Source organism: Hemiscyllium ocellatum, chromosome 2 (assembly GCF_020745735.1).
Source record: "Hemiscyllium ocellatum isolate sHemOce1 chromosome 2, sHemOce1.pat.X.cur, whole genome shotgun sequence".
In the NCBI taxonomy this organism is placed as follows: Eukaryota; Metazoa; Chordata; class Chondrichthyes; order Orectolobiformes; family Hemiscylliidae; genus Hemiscyllium; species Hemiscyllium ocellatum.
The window spans coordinates 149,999,285-150,017,833 of record NC_083402.1 but is presented as its reverse complement, the minus strand read 5'-3'; the positions used below and the strand labels follow the sequence as shown (position 1 = coordinate 150,017,833).

The window sequence follows — 18,549 nt, the reverse complement described above, 5'->3', positions numbered from 1 at the left end:
CATTGAACTTTGGCCAGCTCCTCCCTCATAGCTCCATAGTTCCCCTTATTCAACTGAAATATTGTCACTTCCAATTCTACCCTCTCCCTCTCAAATTGAGATTGAAGCTTATTGTATTATGGTCACTACTTCCCAATGGCTCCTTCACTTCGAGGCCCCTGATCAAATCCGGTTTGTCGCACCATACCAGATCCAGAATTGCTTTCTCCCTGGTAGGCTCCAGCACCAGCTGTTCTAAGAATCCAACTCGGCAGCACTCCACAAACTCCCTTTCTTGGGGTCCAGTACCATCCTGATTCTCCCACTCTACCTACATGTTGAAATCCCCCATAACAACTGTAGTAATATCTTTGGGACAGGCCAATTTCAACTCCTTATTCAACTTACACCCTACATCCATACAACTGTTTGGGGGCCTGTAGATAACTCCCATGAGGGTCTTAGAATTTCTCAGCTCTATCCACACTGACTCTACATCCCCTGATTCTAGGTCCCCCGTGCAAGGGACTGAATATCATTCCTTACCAACAGGGCCACCCTACCCCCTCTGCCAGTCAGTTGTCCTCACGATAGCACGTGTAGCCTTGAATATTCATTTCCCAGGCCCTGTCCACTTGAAGCCATGTCTCAGTCATCCCCACAACATCGTAACTGCCAATTTCCAAATGAGCCTCAAGCTCATCCACCTTATTTCTAATGCTTTGTGCATTCACATATATTATTTTTAATTTGTTATTGCCCTCAACCTTCCTATCAATCTCTATTTCACTTGACCTTAAGATATGATCCTTTTTTGAGTTTTCTGCTCCATTGATTCCATTGTCTTTCTTGACATCTCTTGTTCCAACTTTCCCTTTAACTTCCTTCTTAACTTAAAGTTAGTGTTGAGGGTTGGCAGGATAACTCCATCCTGACTCCATGTCACTGTGCCTTCACCCTGGCAACATACATGAGGTCTCACACCTGAGAGACGCTAGCTGATGAGAGAGGGAAATAGTGACATCATCAGTAGACTGGCATGTACCACCCACAGAAGGATGGCAGGAACAGAGATGTGTTCTGAACAAAGGACACTGGACTCAAAATATTAATTCTACTTTTTCTCTATTTATTGCTGCCAGACCTCCTGAGTTTCAGCATCTGCAGCTCTTTGTGTTATTTTAGCGAAGTGTTGATGTTCATTTGCAGGTTCATAACAATGTTGAGTTGGCAGAGGAGGAAACTCACCTCAGGAATGAATGTCTCATTTTATTTTCCTTGCAATGCTCCTTTACTTTAAGATATACTCTTAAGCTCTGCCTTGCTTTATAATGGTTTACATCACAGAAGCACATATTTTAGCAAGTGTTCCCACTTTTTTCTACTCTAACAATCCTTTTCATGTAGACTCACCAGAACTCATCGTTAAGTTGATAAATTCTATCTTTATGGTCTTGATGGAAGACTTATAAAATTCTGTTGAAATCATTCAAACTGGTGCATCTTGAGCTATCTCACCTTTTTAAAAAAAAATGGTCTTACGTCAAATTGTTAATAGTGAAAGATTAAAATATATGATGCTTTTTTCCAGAATTATTTTCAATTCAAAATATAACTTAGCTTGAAATTAGCAAAAATATCCACTCATGGATATCCATGTATAATACAAATATCCATGTATTTTAATCTTTTCTTTTGTTTTCTATGTTGTGAAGTCTTTCATTCATATTCAAGTATTTATCTCTAGACGGTAACTCAGTGGTTAGCACTGCTGCCTCACAGCACAGGGACCCAGGTTTGACTCCAGCCTTGGGCTACAGTCTGTGTGGAGTTTAAGCGTTCTCCCCGTGTCTGTGTGGATTTTCTCTGGGTGCTCTGGTGACCTCCCTCAGCCCAAAGATGTACAGGCTAGATGGATTGGCTGTGGGAAATGTGGAGTTACAGCGACAGGGATTGGGTCCAAGTAAGATGCTCTTCAGAGGGTTGGTGTAAACTTGATGGGCTGAATGGCTTGCTTCCACACTGTAGGGATTCAGTGAATGCCTAAGCTTTGTGGTGCCAATTGTTCCAAAAGTGTTTTACAATACAAATGTAGAGGATTATGAGGAAAGCTACCACTTCAATCTTATTTATGCGAATTGTAATTTTCAGTTGAGAGAGAAGTAAGGTGAAGATTTTGAGTCAAATGTGACTCTCCTAATTTTCCCTCTTTGTTCCCTCTTCTGCATTTTCTGTTTTTATTTCAGATTTTCAGCATCTACAGCATTTTTGCTTTTAGTCATTAAATTTATTTGTTTCTCTTTCATTTAGTTTTAAGTGACCTAGCCACCAAAGTAAGACATGTGTTTGTAGGGTACTGTTCATAGCTACCACACATCTTCAAGTTCTTGATAGCTAATGAACAACATTGAAGTGTCATCACTTGTTGTAATATAGGAAAAGAGATTACTAAATCAGAAAACAATTTTTGATCATCTATCCAACAGTTACATACTAAAAATCATTTATATGTGGGACACTTCCTGGATGTATCATGTGTACTTACAGGAACACTTCAGCAATAAAATTTATTTTATCTTTCATGTGGTGAAGTTATTACTGTTCACATTAATGCTCAGCTGAAAATCAACTGCAAAATAAAAATAATTTGCACAACTTCCATTGATGGACGGAATTCAAAGGCATTTATTCCCAAATTTTTTCTTGGTGTTAATTTTGCACATTTATTTCAAAGATGTTACTGCAGCGCAAACCTTTCAAGACTTTGTTGTTCATGTTGTACAAAAATTTTAATTAACTGGAAACTTACAAGCACCCTGAAGTTAAATTCTCTAATTCAGTGTGACTGATACTGTCAAACAGACAAAGCAGTTCTAGGGCTGAATTTGCATTACTGGCCCCCAGGGAATCCAAAGTAGACAGGCATGAGGCTGGAAGAGCACACCAAGCCAGGCAGCATCAGGAGGTGCAGAGGTCGGCGTTTTGGGTGTAACCCTTCTTCAGGACTGAAGAAGGACTGGGACGTGAAGAAGGGTTATACCCGAAACGTCAACTTCTGCACTTCCTGATGCTGCCTGGCTTGCTGTGCTCTTCTAGCCTCATGCCTGTCTACTTTGGATTCCAGCATCTGCAGCCTTTTTTGTCGACCCAGGGAACTCTCAGCGTGCTTGGGAGTGAACTTTGAAAGACGTGATTTTAAGTAATCTATATTGTGCTCCAGTTTACCTCTCTTCCTGCCCAGTTATGTTTGCGGTCTGTCCTGTCTGTTTTTATTCTTGATTCCAGAATAACATGTATAGGTAAAACAGTTGTATAATACTGTATTTATTTTAAAGTGCCCCCTTTGTGTGACTGACTGAGGTAGTACAGGAGAGGGGCAGCTTGGCAGCAAGGGCAAAAGATTAGCTTTCATTGGGCCCCTCTTTACTTATTGGATAAATCATGTGTATTTGTTTCTTCATGTGATAACCCACAGCTCTCTTTCTGCTTACACAGCCTCCATTTTATGACCCTGTGGTACCACTGGATTTTGAGGAGTTTGTGATGTCACAGATCAACATTATAGATCCTGACCTTCAGCAAGACCTGGGAGACTTCCCTGACGATGACCTGGAGATTACTTTTATTCCAAGAGAATGCAGAACGGTGCACCCTTCGGTCCCTGAAGAAGGGTAATACAGATATGTACCACTCCTGCTCTAATTTAGGAAATATGTCCACAAACATTTGCCAAGCATGAACTCCCAAAATGGTGGTATGTCATGATGTCTCTGATGTTGTAAAGGCTGGTCAATAGAATGAGATTTCAGAGTTTAGACAGAAAAGTTCACGAGAATGGTATCCGAGAGAAGTGGCTTCAGTTATGTGGAGAATCTAGAAAAGCTGAGTTTGTTCTTGTTAGGGCCGAGAAGGTTAAGAGGCAATTTAGTACAAGTGCCCTAAATCCTGAGAAGTTTAGTTAAAAGTCAGAGAGAGGTACAGCACGGAAACAGACCCTTCAGTCCAACTCATCCAGACTGACATCCTATCTAATCAAGTCCCATTGCCAGCACTTGGCCCATATCCCTCAAAACCCTTTTTATTCATATATCCATCCAGATGCCACTTCCTCTGGCAGCTCATTCTATATATGCACCTCTCACTCCATGAAACCCTTGCCACTTTGGTCCCTATTAAATCCTTCCCCTCTCACCTTAAACCTCTGTCCTCTAGGCTTGACTCCCCACCCAAGGAAAAACCCTTGGCTATTCATCCCGTCTATGCCCCTCATTATTTTATAAACCTCTATACGGTCACCCCTCAGCCTCTAATCCTCCAAAGAAAATAGCCCAGCCTATTCAGCGTCTCCCTACAGTTCAAACCCTCCAATCCAGGCAACATTCTTGTAAACCAAAAGAGAAAAATGCTGGAAAATCTCAGCAGGTCTGGCAGCAGCTGTCAGGAGATAAAAGAGCTGACGTTTCGAGTCTAACTGAACCTTTGTCAAAGCTTTGGGTCAAAGGGTCAGTTAGATTTGGAACGTCGGCTCTTTTCTCTCCGTACAGATGCTGCCAGACCTGCTGAGAGTTTTGTGGTGGTGCTGTCCCAGAGGTGTTCCCTGAAACGTTCCGCAAATAGGTGGCCTGTCTCCCCAATGTAGAGGAGACCACATCAGGTGCAGCGGATACAGTAAATGGTGTGTGTGGAGGTGCAGGTGAATTTGTGGCGGCTATGGAAGGATTCAATGGGGCCTTGGAGGGAAGTGAGGGGGGAGGTGTGGGCGCAAGTTATGCACTTCTTTGCGGTGCAAAACCTGCGCCCACACCTCCCCCCTCACTTCCCTCCAAGACCCCAAGGGATCATTCTGTATCCATCACAAATTCACCTGCACCTCCACACACATCATTAACTGCATCTGCTGCACCTGATGTGGTCTCCTCTACATTGGGGAGACAGGCCACCTATTTGCGGAATGTTTCAGAGAACACCTCTGGGACACCCGCACCAACCAACCCAACCATCCCGTGGCTCAACACTTTAACTCCCCCTCCCACTCCGCCAAGGACATGCAGGTCCTTGGCCTCCTCCATCGCCAGACCCTGGCCACACAACGCCTGGAGGAAGAGCGCCTCATCTTCCGCCTAGGAACCCTCCAACCACATGGGATGAATGTAGATTTCTCCAGCTTCCTCATTTCCCCTCCCCCCACCTTATCTCAGTCCCAACCCTCGGATTCAGCACCGCCCTCTTGACCTGCAATCTTCTTCCCGACCTGTCCACGCCCCCACCCCTCTCCAACCTATCACCCTCACCCTCACCCCCTTCCACCTATCGTATTCTCTCCCCCCTACCTTTTATCTCAGCCTGCTTGGCACACCAGCCTCATTCCTGAAGAAGGGCTGATGCCCGAATCGTTGATTCTCCTGCTCCTAGGATGCTGCCTGGCCTGCTGTATTTTTCCAGCACCACATTTTTCAACTCTGCTGAGATTTTCCAGCATTTTCTCTTTTGGTTTCAAGTTTTCCAGCATCCGCAGTAATTTGCTTTTTTAACATTCTTGTGAATCTTTCCTGAATCCTTTCAAGTTTCACAACATCCTTCCTACAGCAGGGAGGCCAGAAATAAAAACAGTATTGTAAATCTGGCTTCACCAATGTTCTGTACAGCGCAACATGATATCCCAGCTACTATGTTTGATGGACTGACCGATGAAGGCAAGTGTGCCAAATATATTCTTCATCACCGTGTCTGCCTGCGACACTACTTTCAAGGAACTATAACCCTGCACCCTAAGCTCTCTTTGTTCAGCAACACTCCCCAGGGCCTTATCATTAAGTGTATAAGTCCTGCCCAAATTTGCCTTTCCAAAATGTAACACCTCACATTTATCTAAATTGAGCTCCATCTGCAGCTCCTTAGCCCAAGCTCTGATCAAGGTCCCATTATACGCTGAGATAATCTATGTTGTTAATCTCTGGAATTCCTAGCCCCAGGAAGTAGTTGACGCTGCTTCAGTAAACACTTTTAAAGCTAAGCTAGATTTTGTTTTTGAAGAATAAAGGACTTAAGGGATACAGTGAGAGGACAGGTAAGTGGAGCTGAGTCCATGAGAAAATCAGCCATGATCTTATTGAATGGTGGAGCAGCTCGAAGGGTCATCTTCCAGGATTCTATAGACTCTGGAAGAGTGCCTGCAGATTGGAGGGTAGCTAATGTTACCCCAATATTTAAAAAGGAAAGTAGAGAGAAACTAAGGAGTAATAGACTAAGTCTAACATCAGTAAAGGGGAAATTCCTGAATCCGTCATCATGGACTTTATACCACACCATTTAGAAAGAAGTGGCAGAGTCAGCATGGGTTTATGAAGGGGAAATCATGCTTGGCACATCTATTGGAATTCTATGAAGATGTAACTAGTGGAGTTGACGAGGTGGAGCCAGTCGATGTGGTATATTTGATCATTCAGAAAGCATTTGACAGAGTCCCGCAAAAGAGATTATTGTGCAACATTAAAGTGCATGGGATTGGGGGCAGTGTATTGAGATGGATAGGAAACTGGTTGGCAGAGAGGAAACAGACTGTAGGAATTAATGGGTCCTTTGAAATTGGCAGGCATTGACTAGCGGGGTGTCATAGGGGTCAGTGCTGGGACCCGAGCTATTCACAATATATCTTAATGATTTGGATGAGGAAAAAATATAACATCTCAAAATTTGCAGATGATCCCAAGTTGGGTTGGAGGGTGAACTGTGATGAGGATGCAGGGATCCTTCAGCATGATATGGACAGGTTTGGTGAGTGGGCAAATCATTGGCAGATGCAGGATCATTTGGATAAATGTGAGGTTACTCACTTTAGAAGCAAAAACAAGGTGGCAGATTCCTACCTGAATGGCTGTACATTGGGAGAGGGGAGTGTGCAGCAGTATCTGGGTGTCCTTGTGCACCAGGCATTGAAGGTAAGCATGCAGATGCAGCAGGTGATAAAGAAGGTGAATGGTATGTTTGGCTTTCATTGTGAGAGGGTTCGAGTACAGGAGCAGGGATGTTGTTACAGTTATAAAGGGCCGTGGTGAGGCCACACCTAGAATATTGCGCGCAGTTTTGGTCTCCTTTTCTGAGGAAGGATGCTCTTGCTCTCGAGGGAATGCAGTAAAGGTTTACCAGGCTGATTCTGGGGATGGGGGTACTGACGTATGAGGAGAGATTGACTAGGTTAGGATTGTTTTCACTGGAGTTCACACAAATGAGGGAGGAACTTATAGAGACTTATAAAATTCTAACAGGACTAGACAAGGTAATGCAAGAAGGATGTTCCCAATGGTGGGTGTGTCCAGAGCCAGGATCACGGTCTGAGGATTCAGCGAGGACCATTTAGGACAGAGATGAGGAGACATTTCTTCCCCCAGAGTGTGGGGAGCCTGGGGAATTCATTACCAAAGAAAGGAGTTGATACCAAACCAACAAGAGGTGGTTTTGGGGTGAATGGGATCAAAAATTATGGAGAGAAGCAGATTTAGACAATTGAGTTGGACAATCAGCCATGATCGTGATGAATGGTAGAGCAAGCTTGAAGGGCCAAATGGCCTCTTCCTGTTCCTGTCTTCCTTGTGTCTGTGTTTAGATGAATGTGGCAGCATATAGATCAGTTGCGGCAATGGTAGGAAAAATGGCAGATGGGATTTAATCCGGGTAATGTGCTGCACTTTGGGAGATCAAATATTAAAGAAAAGTGTACAATTAATGGCAGAACTCTGAACAGCATTTGTGTACACAGGGATCTTGGAGTTCAAGTCCATAGCTCCTTGAAAGTAGCCACTCAAGCAGATAGGGCAGTAAAGAAGGCATAAGACATGCTAGCCTTTATTGGTCAGGGAATTGAGTACAAGAGTAACAATGTCATGTTGCAGCTTTATAAGACTTTGGTTAGGCCACACTTAGAATATTGTGCTCCATTCTGGTCACCACATTACAGGAAGGATGTGGAGGTTTTGGATAGGGTGTAGAAGAAGCTTACCAGGATGCTGCTTGGATTAGAGCGTATGAACTATAAGGAGAGGCTAGAAAAACTCTGGTTGTTTTCTCTTGAGCGGTGGACGCTGAGGTGAGACTTGGTAGAAGTCTATAAAATTGAGATGCTCAGATAGAGTTGATGGTCAGAATCTTATTCCCAGGTTTAGCACTACATGAAATGTTTAGCACTACAAAGCATGCATTTAATGTGAGAGGAGGAAAGTTCAGAGGAGATGTGAGGGCCAGGTTTTTTTTACACCGAGAGCAGTCAGAGTCTGGAATGCGCTGCCAGGGGGGTGGTGGAGGCCGATACAATCGGGCGTTTAAGGGACTTTCAGCTAAGTATATGGGCAAGGAATGGAGGGATATGGACCAAGGGCAGACAGAAAGAATTAGTTTAATTTGGTGTCACGTTCGGCTCCATCTTGTAGGCCGAATGTCTGGTCTCTGTGCTGTACTATTCTCTGTTCTACGTACAGCAGAAATTCACCAAAACTTCTCTGACAGCATTTTTCAAAGCATTGACATCTGGAAAGACAAGGGCAACCGATTCATGGGAACACCACCATATGCAAGGTTCTCCTGAAGCCAATCACCATCCCAACTGGAAGTATATCACTGTTCCCTCAGTGTTGTTGTGTCAAATCCTGGATGTTCCTACCTAAACAGCATTGTGCGTCTATCGACACCAAATGGACTGCAGCAGTTCAGTAAGGCAGCTCACCCTACCTTCTCAAGGGCACCTAGGGATGGACAGTAAATATTGATTGAGCCAGCAAAGCTCACATCGCATGAATTAAAAAAGAAGAAAGTGCTCTCGACTGAAACCAGCTTTCCATTCCAGATTCTATCAATTAATTGTCTGAATTCCACAAATTGTCAGGGTGGCATTTAAACATGTGTCTGAGGCATTAGCCTCTGGATTATTTATTCAATGACGAACACTACACAGCTACCTCCCACTCTGCTGCTGTTAATCAACGGTCAGCTCAGGAGAAACTGTAAAATTACTGGAAGAGGAGAAGTGAAAGGAAATTCCAAGTCAAAGCATTTAGGAGAACCTAATAGAAGTTGCAAGAAATGACAGCAATAATTTATTCACTACAACACCGTGAGAACAGGAAAATTAGAGCGTTCAGCCAAAGATGCAGAGTTACTGTGATGGGGAGAGGGATAACTGCTTCAGCATAACGATGGTGCAAGGGTGATATGGTGCTACCTTCTCTAAGATATTTCAGAAGCAGTTAATTTTTTTTTGCTTTAATATCCATCCCGGCGAACACATCTGTTTTCCCAGTTTCCTAGTGATAGCACTCAAAGCTATCTGACAGTGCCGAACCTGTTAGTGTTGTAGCCAACTGTGAGCCTAAATTGTGTCCTGAAGGCTTTCAACAGAATTTTTTGATCACAGCACTTTAATTTAGAGAAAAGAGAACTGAGTCAAACTGACACATTATAAACAGACTGAGAGAAAACGTTCTCTTCTGATAAATTCAAGAGTCATTTGTGCTGTAGCATTTTCTTTTCATTTGTTTTAATTTGTTTTATTGATAACATGTAAGATCAGGTGTAATTGGAAATGTTTCTTAGAACTAACCATATCTTTTAATTTCCAGAGTTGGTTTAGATCCACTTGTACGAGACTGTGTCCAGACCTACACTCAGGATTGGCTCATTGTCAACAGAAGGTAATTTAACCATTCTGCACTGACTGGCTGTAATGAAATCAAACAGAAACCTTTGACTGGAAAATTGTAGTTAATCGTAACTCACTTGGAATCGTCACAATTGTTTGATAATATGTGAAATATTAACTTGCTTGAGTTTTGAAATTGCATTATTTTGTGAACCAGGAGAAAGTGAGGACTGCAGATGCTGGAGATCAGAGATAAGAGTGTGGTGCTGGAAAAGCACAGCAGGTCAGGCAGCATCTGAGGAGCAGGAGAGTCGACTCCTTGGAGTCATTCCTGTTGAAGAGCTGATGCTCAAAACATTGGCACTCCTGTTTCTTGGATACTGCCTGACCGGCTGTGCTTTTCCAGCAACACACTTTTGGTTCTTATTTGTGAACCAGCCAATACTCTGTATCTGAGAATAAGATGAACCTTTCCATCATGTTCTGTCTGAACTTAGATTTCCAGTATCTTTAATACTTTAGCATAAACGTACATGGAAAACAGGAACAGGAGTACATTATTCAACCCACATTCAGTGAGATCTGTGGCCTAACTCCATATACTTGCCTTTGGCCTATATCCCTTAATACCTTTGCTTAACAAAAAATATCTCTCTCAAATTTTAAATTAACAATTTATCTAGCATCAAATGCTGTTTGTGGAAGCAAGTTGCAAACACCCACCACCCTGTGTGTGTGGAAGTGCTTCCTAACATCTCTCTGAATGGTCTGGCCCTAAGACAGTAAAACTATTGGAAAAAATTTAGAAATGCACGAAAAGATCAACAAGACAACAAAACACTCAACCTGACATTGCTCAAAAACATGCAAGCATCCCTGGTTGTAGGGAGATGAGGTGCTGTTTGTGGATTAAGTGCCAAAATATTCCCAACCAGGACTTCCCAAGCTAGTAACCCCAAGTGTAATGTGGAGGCAGTAGGAGATGTGCATGAACCCTTGAAGATCTCTATCTGAATGAGGCACCCACCAACCATATACACCTGTGCATGAATTATCACATGGTGATGATGGCAGAGTGGGGTCGGAGAGTTGGAATTAGAAACGCATCGAGGGGTTGGTGTTGTTCAGGTGTGTGCCTGAAGCAATGGTTCCCTACAGACAGGGACATTTTTTAATAGTTTCTTTCTGACATTTTCTCTCGGTGCTGTTCTATTCACAACCCTCCTGTATTCCTCATTTCCACCATTTGACACACAGCCAGGTCAATGTTCTTACACTATCCATACCTAATGAGGACTGAAAGGTGACTCCTAACCTAAGGGATCTCAGTCCCCAGTTCCTGTCCCCTCTTATACTGATGGTTTTATTTGGCGTAAGTGATCCCTGAGTCCCATAAACTAAATTCACAACCTGAGGGGGCTCGTTCACAGCTACTTCTGTTATACTCCCATCAAAATGAATTGCGTAGTTCTGGCAAGTCCTCACATCTTTTGTCTTGTTAAATAGCTGCTAATATCTCACAAAATAATTTTGAGCCTTAAGTGGGAAGCATTATGAATGTTAATCAGGAGCATTTGAAATATTATTGACTCTTTAATCACTTATGTTGGTAAAAGTTGATGTTAATTGTAACCCTGGTTGTTCAGAAACCAAGGAGAAATTGGGGCTCTGAGTTCAAACAGACTTGAATCGAGGAGGGATCTGTACAAGACTCTTCCAAAGCAGTTGTTTGAATCTGAAGAAAGTGGCAATACGGTCAGTCAAGAGGTAAATGCACAGTTACTTCATTACAACTGTCCTTGTTTTTTTGTACTTTCAGGATTTCTTTTGGGAGTGTGATTATCCTGATTTAAGGGACAGTCACAAGTTTGCACTTCAATTAACTTAGTTTAAACATACTGCTGTCAGCCTGCATTTAGTGTGGGAGCAGCTTAAACAGATGGAATTTGTGTTAATGCAAGCTGGAAATAACACTTCAGATTTGGTAACCATGCCAATTATATGTCTATGTGTCTTTCCATGACCTGATAATCAGTCGTGCCTTTTTCTACAGGATGATGCAAGACCTCATCTGGTTCTGTGTGATCAGCCAGGGAGGGCAACGTTGACATCCTGTGACTTTGACCTTCGCAGCTTGCAGCCAGATACCCGCTTAGAAAATATACTTCAGCCCATCACTCCAGAGGGACTTGATAAACAAAATGAAGAAACACGCAGAGCCAACAGGCATATGGAATTATTTGCACTCTATCCACCAATAGATGAGGTTATAAATATTTTATACTTTATTTAAACAATACTAAAATGATAGTCAATGTTTGTCATAGAACTACAGACTTCTGCAGTGCAGAAGGAGGCCATTTGACCCATTATGTCTGTCCCAGCTCCTGAAAGAGGAACCCAGCTAGTCCCACTCTCCAGCTCTACCTCCAGAGCCTTCGAAATTTATCCCTTTTGAATAAATCTCCAGCTAAATTTTGAAACCACCTGCAGAATCTGCCTGCACTACTCTCCCAGGCACCGCAATACAAATCCTAACAACTCTCTGAGTAAGGAGGTTTCTCCCCATCTCACGCCGAGCTGTCTTGCTGACAATCCTGATATTGTGACCCCGAGTTACTGACATACCAACTACTGGATACAGAATATCTTTTTTACCCTGTCAGAAATGGTCATCGTTTTGCAGTGGAGGTGCCAATGTTGGCCTGGAGTGGACAAACTCAAAACTCACATGACACCAGGCTCTAATCCAACAGGTTTATTTGAAATCACAAGCTTTCGGAGCACTGCTTCTTCATCAGGTAACTTCACCTGACAAAGGGGCAGCACTCTGAAAGCTTGTGATTTCAAATAAACCTGTTGAATTATAACCTGCTGTTATGTGACTTCCTACATAATTTTGAACACTTCAATAACGTCACCTTTTAATCTTCTCTGCTCGAAGGAGAATAATCCCAGTCTCTCTAATTTTTCCTTGTATCTAAATTCCCTCATTCCTGGTATCATTCTAGTAAATCTCCTCTGCACTCTTTTTTAAAACCCTTTCTTACATAAGGTGTCCAGAACTGAATACAATACTCCAGATATTGGTCTGACCAGTGACTTGTGGAGGTGTAACATTACTGTTACACTCTATTCCTTGTTTCAGTTGAATACAACGCAAACAAACTCTCTCTTTAGCAAATCAAAGGAAGTTGTTTTGTGAAAATTTCAGAATTCTCTTTGAAGAAAGTAGTAACCATTTTAATCAACAATTGTACTTCTTTATGGGCAGCACGGTGGCTCAGTGGTTAGCACTGCTGCCTCACAGTGCCAGGGACCCAGGTTCAATTCCCGCCTCGGGCAACTGTCTGTGTGGAGTTTGCACATTCTCCCTGTGTCTGCGTGGGTTTCCTCCAGGTGCTCCGGTTTCCTCCCACAGTCCAAAGATGTGCAGGTCAGGTGAATTGGCCATGCTAAATTGCCCGTAGTGTTAGGTGCAGGGGTAAATGTAGGGGTATGGGTCTGGGTCGGTTGCTGTTTGGAGGGTCAGTGTGGACTTGTTGGGCTGAAGGGCCTGTTTCCACACTTGGGAATTTAATCTAATTTAATCCTATAATTGATCTGTGAACAATGTTCATGAATACTATGACTTTAATTCAGTTAGACACAAGATAACATTAGAGGAAACAGTAATTCATTGCAATTGATGTAACATGCTTTTGACATCTTCTTTCCTGTTGCTAGGAGGATGCAGTGGAGATTCGGCCAATTCCTGACTGTCCAAAGGAGCACATTGGCCACAGGATCCATGTAAAGTGCCACACTTTAAAGTAATGTTCACATTTTATCATTCATGTGAAATATTTTTAATGTGCTCACTATAAATCTATCTGATTTGCAAAATATAACTGTAGTGTTATAAAAGTAATGTTCTAATTCCAGAAAACATTCAGGGTCATTTGGGGGAATTCTTTGGTACAAGTTACTGGTAGGAACAAAAGGCAACTTAATGAAAAATGTAAAGTACTGTAGATGCTGGAATGCTGTAAGAGTGAGGACAGCTGTCTGTACGTACTTAACAGCTGAGGAAGGTTGCTGAATAAAGTGTTAACTTTGATTTCTCTTCACAGATGCTGCCAGACCTGCTGAGTTTTCCCTTTCTGATTTCCAGCATCCGCAATTCTTTGATAATTTGAGAAATCTAGCAAGACCCGTCTTGATGGCAGGAGAATCGCACTCCCGCGCTGATACTTTTCACCCACAGTGTAATGATTTTCTTTCCAGGCAGCAGAGAGTTATCAGGGAAAGGGGGTTATTATTTATTAAAGGCCTTATTAATGCCCCAACTCAACTTATTATTATTCAGCTTTCTGTCAACATCAATAAAACATCCGACATCAGTCGTCGGACCCACAACTTGCTCTGAAAAGGGGGAGGGGGGATTGCTCACCGAGGGCAGTCGGAGATCTGAGGAAATCTAGAACTGAGGCTCCATCCCTCGATCATTCAGGGTAGGTTACGGGGGAGGGGTATGTCGGGCAGTGCAGACATCGCCACCAAAAGTGGTGGAGGGGTACAGGCTGGGTTTCTACTGAATGCCAAGCTGAGAGTGCAACGTGGAAATGGGATGGGAGGAGGCTCCGAGGCCTGCAGAGACTATAAGATGATGATGAGGTGGTCACAGAGCCGGTACAGCCCCTTCTCCATGTTACAGCACAGGCTGAGTGTGGGTGGGCGAGGATGGAGTCATTTCCCTGATTCTCAGGGTGGAGCATCTCTCCCTGGAGAGAAATATGCTCAGCCCTCAGGCTGCACACTACATCACTGATCACTCTTCTGTGATTGAAGAAACTCAATCATTCCTTCCATTCGCAGTGTTGGTCATTTGCACCGAGAGCCTGCGCCCAGCTGCATGGCCACTGTCACTGCCTTCCTAAGAAGGTGAGGACAGATCTAGGAGGACCAGGACTAGGAACAGAGCCAGGAGCAGCAACAGGGGTTCCGCAGAGCCTGAGGAGCATCAGCTCAGAGTAAGGATAATGCCGCAGCACCCCTCAGGATACAGCAGCCCCCATTCTCAGACCTCAGAATGGAAATCCCTCCAAATGAACTCAACACCACTCGGAATTAGCTGGAAAAAAAGCAATAAGGGATTTCACCCTCTGCTTGACTTGCTGTCGATTTGCAGTATTTTTTTAATTTATTAACTAATGAATGGTTTAAATATTAGCATATTTACATGGTGTTCCTTTGATATTATTGCTGTTATTTTGTCAATGATTAAGGCCATCTACCATAGTTTCCAACATTCTTTTCAGGTATATTGTGGTATTCATTTAGTATCCCTAAATAATTTGCAAGTTCAGATAAACAATTATTATTATTGTTGCAGTTAGACATATATGAATTTGAGAAGATTGTTTAATGAAATTAGTGAATGCAAGATGTACTTTAACTATTCAAAAATGAACTCTACTTAAAAGCAACAGCTGCAAAAGTTCATGGAATTTTTTTGGTTTAATGCAGATTGATGTTATAATCAGGTTTTGTTATAACAAGTAGAAGGAATGTTTCTTAAAGACAGCTGGTTTGAAACTTGTGAAAACTTGTTTCTTATAAATTTCTCACTTATACTCTTGTCCTTTCCCTGACAGATTTGAAATTGAAGTGGAACCACTCTTTGCCAGTTTAGCCTTGTATGATTTAAAAGAGAAGAAAAAGGTAATTTTGAAGATGTAAACACTATTTATAAAGGTTATTTGAATACTGTATCATTTGTAGTCTGTATGCTGTAGCATAAACTGACCTTTCGCATGTAAAAATACTAATTGTTCCATCTTTCCATTAATGTCCCCAGTATCAATATGCTAACATTCTTAATTTTAAAAAAATTTATTTATGAAAAAAATAATTCCAGTTTTATTTATAGTGGAACTGAAATTGAACTAAAAGCTGAAGAAAAACACAGAACTAGTAAACACTGAACAACCCATGTCTAAAAACTACTTGCCTAGTTTATGAATAAGCAATGGTTGTATTTAGTTTTTTATAATCTTTGATTTACTAAATAAAGTCTCACTAAAAGAAGTATTTACACATGTCTGTGGTCAGATGCAATATAAGCTCCTGTGAACACTGGAATTTCCGTGTTTTATCTTGCCTTATTTTGCTGGATTAAAATTTTGGATCTTCCTCCCTAACTGCACTATGGATATGCCTTTTACCACACTGACTGCAGTCGTTCAAGAAGACAACTTACCATAACCTTCTTAAAGCCAATTAGCAATGTTCAGTAGATGATATTCTAGACAGTGATGCACATTTTTCATGTAAGATTTATTTTTAAAAATTATATTCAACATTCTAACCACTTTGTGATAGCGTTATCAAGCAAAATGTGATGCTTGTGCCATAAAGCTGAAGACCATAAAATAAAGGAGCAGAATTAGACCATTCAGCCCATCGAGTCTGCTTTGCCATTCATTCCTGGCTGATGTGTTTCTCCATTCCATTCTCTTGCTTTCTCCCCATAACCTTTGACCCCCTTTACCAATCAAGAAGCTATCTAGCTCAGTCTTAAATACACCCAAAGACTTGGCCTCCACAGATTAACCACCCTCTAGTTGAAGAAATTCTTCCTCATCTCAGGGTTGTCCCTTTTTCTCTGAAGCTTTCCTCATCTCCAACTGGTGGAAACATCTTCTCCGCATCCATTCCATCCAGGCCACTCCGTATTCTGTAAGTTTCAATGAAATCCACCCACATCCTTCTAACCCCATCAGGTACAGACCCAGAGTCTTCAACCATTCCTGATATGACAAGCCCTTTATCACTGGGATCATTCTTATAAACCTCCTCTGGACCCTTCCAGTGCCAGCACATCCTTCCTTAAATACCGGGCCCAAAACTACCCTATTCCAAATGCAGTCTGACTGGAGCCTTATTCAGCCTCAGCAGTACATCTCTGCTCTTGTATTCTAATCTTCTTGAAATGAATGCCAACCTTACCAACAATCCTGAACTCAGACTCCAAGTCATTTTGGTGCTTCAGAATTCTGAAGCCGTCCCTGTTTAGAAAAATAGTCTATGCCTCTATTCTGACCACCAAATGCACACTTTCACACACTCTATTCCATCTGCCACTTCTTTGCTCACTCTCCCATTCTTTCCAAGTCCTTCTGCAATCTCTCTGCTTCGTCAACATTACATGTCCTTCCACCTAACTGTGCTACATGCAAACTTAGCAACAATGCCCTCAATTCCTTCATCCAGTTCTTTAGAGTCACATACTCATAGAGATGTACAGCTCAGAAACAAACCCTTCGGTCCAGCCCATTCATCCTGACCAGATATCCCAACCCAATCTCGTCCAGCATCTGGCCCATATCAATCCAAACCCTTCCTATTCATATACCCTTCAAATGCCTTTTAAATGTTGCAATTGTACCACCCTCCACCATTTCCTCTAGCAGCTCATTCCATACGCATACCACCCTCTGTATGAAAACATTGCCTATTAGGTCTCTTTTATATCTTTCCCCTCTCACCCTAAACCTATGCTCCCCTAGTTTTGACTTCCCCACCCCAGGGAAAAGATCTTGTCTATTTAGGAGAAAGTGAGGTCTGCAGATGCTGGAGATCAGAGCTGAAAATGTGTTGCTGGAAAAGCGCAGCAGGTCAGGCAGCATCCAAGGAACAAGAAATTCGACGTTTCGGTTTATGCCCGAAACGTCGAATTTCCTGTTCCTTGGATGCTGCCTGATCTGCTGCGCTTTTCCAGCAACACATTTTCAACCTTGTCTATTTACCCAATCCACGCCCCTCATGATTTTATAAACCTCTATAATGTCGCCCCTCAGCCTCCGACACTCCAGGGAAAACAGCCCCAGCCTGTTCAGCCACTCCCTATAGCTCAAATCCTCCAACCCTGGCAACATCCTTGTAAATCTTTTCTGAACCCTTTCAATTTTCACAACATCCTTCCAAAAGGAAGGAGACCAGAATTGCACGCAATATTCCAAAAGTGGCCTAACCAATGTTCTGTACAGCCGCAACATGACCTCTCAACTCCTGTACTCAGTACTCTGACCAATAACAGAAAGCATACCAAACGCCTTCTTCACTATCCTATCTACCTGCGACTCCACTTTCAAGGAGCTATGAACCTACACTCCAAGGTCTCTTTGTTCTGTAAGCCTCCATTAAGTGTATAAGTCCTGCTAAGATTTGCTTTCCCAAAATGCAGCACCTTGCATTTATCTGAATTAAACTGCATCCGCACTCCTCAGCCCATTGGCCCATCTGCTCAAGATCCTGTTGTACTGTGAGGTAACCCTCTTCGCTGTCCACTACACCTCCAATTTTGGTGTCATCTGCAAACTTACTAACTATACACCTCTTATGGACGAAAAGCAGTGGACTTAGCACCGCTTCTTGTGGCACTCCACTGCTCACAGGCCTCCAGACTGAAAAACAACCCTCTACCACCACCTTCTGTCTTCTACCTTTGAGCCAGTTCTGTATCCAAATGGCTAGTTCTCCCTGTATTCCATGAGATCTCAGTGTTATCCAGTCTCCCATGGAGAACCTTGTCGAACACCTACTGAAGTCCATATACATCAGGTCCACACCTCTGCCCTCGTCTTTGTTTCTTCTTAAAAAAAACTCAATCAAGTTTGTGAGACGTGATTTCCCATGCACACAGCCATGTTGATTGGACACTGACCCAGTTCAGAGTGAGCAGAACCCCGGACCTCCTGTTTGTATCTGTCAGCCAGGGCTCCCTCATTGCACTAGATTAACGGCCTCAATCAGAGAACTCGGAGTCAGAGGTTCCCCCGACTGACCGTGTACCAGTCACTGCACAGTTTTGACAACCATTGCATTGCGTTATGAGTGAACCAGGACACACATAGGAGAACAGGACAGGGCCCTTGGGGACTGAGGACAGGAGCAAAGGT

General features: G+C 42.7%; 1 protein-coding gene across 7 annotated transcripts in view; it reads left to right on the top strand.

Annotated features, from left to right (window-relative positions):
• dock8 (dedicator of cytokinesis 8) overlaps nt 1-18,549 on the top strand; it is a 273,645-nt gene that overhangs the window by 93,953 nt on the left and 161,143 nt on the right. For all 7 annotated transcript variants that reach the window (XM_060841212.1, XM_060841167.1, XM_060841183.1 and 4 more), the window contains 6 exons: nt 3,475-3,650; nt 9,588-9,659; nt 11,254-11,374; nt 11,661-11,873; nt 13,334-13,419; nt 15,244-15,310. In XM_060841212.1, coding sequence (XP_060697195.1) covers nt 3,475-3,650; nt 9,588-9,659; nt 11,254-11,374; nt 11,661-11,873; nt 13,334-13,419; nt 15,244-15,310 — 735 coding nt within the window. The remainder of the gene's footprint in view (nt 1-3,474; nt 3,651-9,587; nt 9,660-11,253; nt 11,375-11,660; nt 11,874-13,333; nt 13,420-15,243; nt 15,311-18,549) is intronic.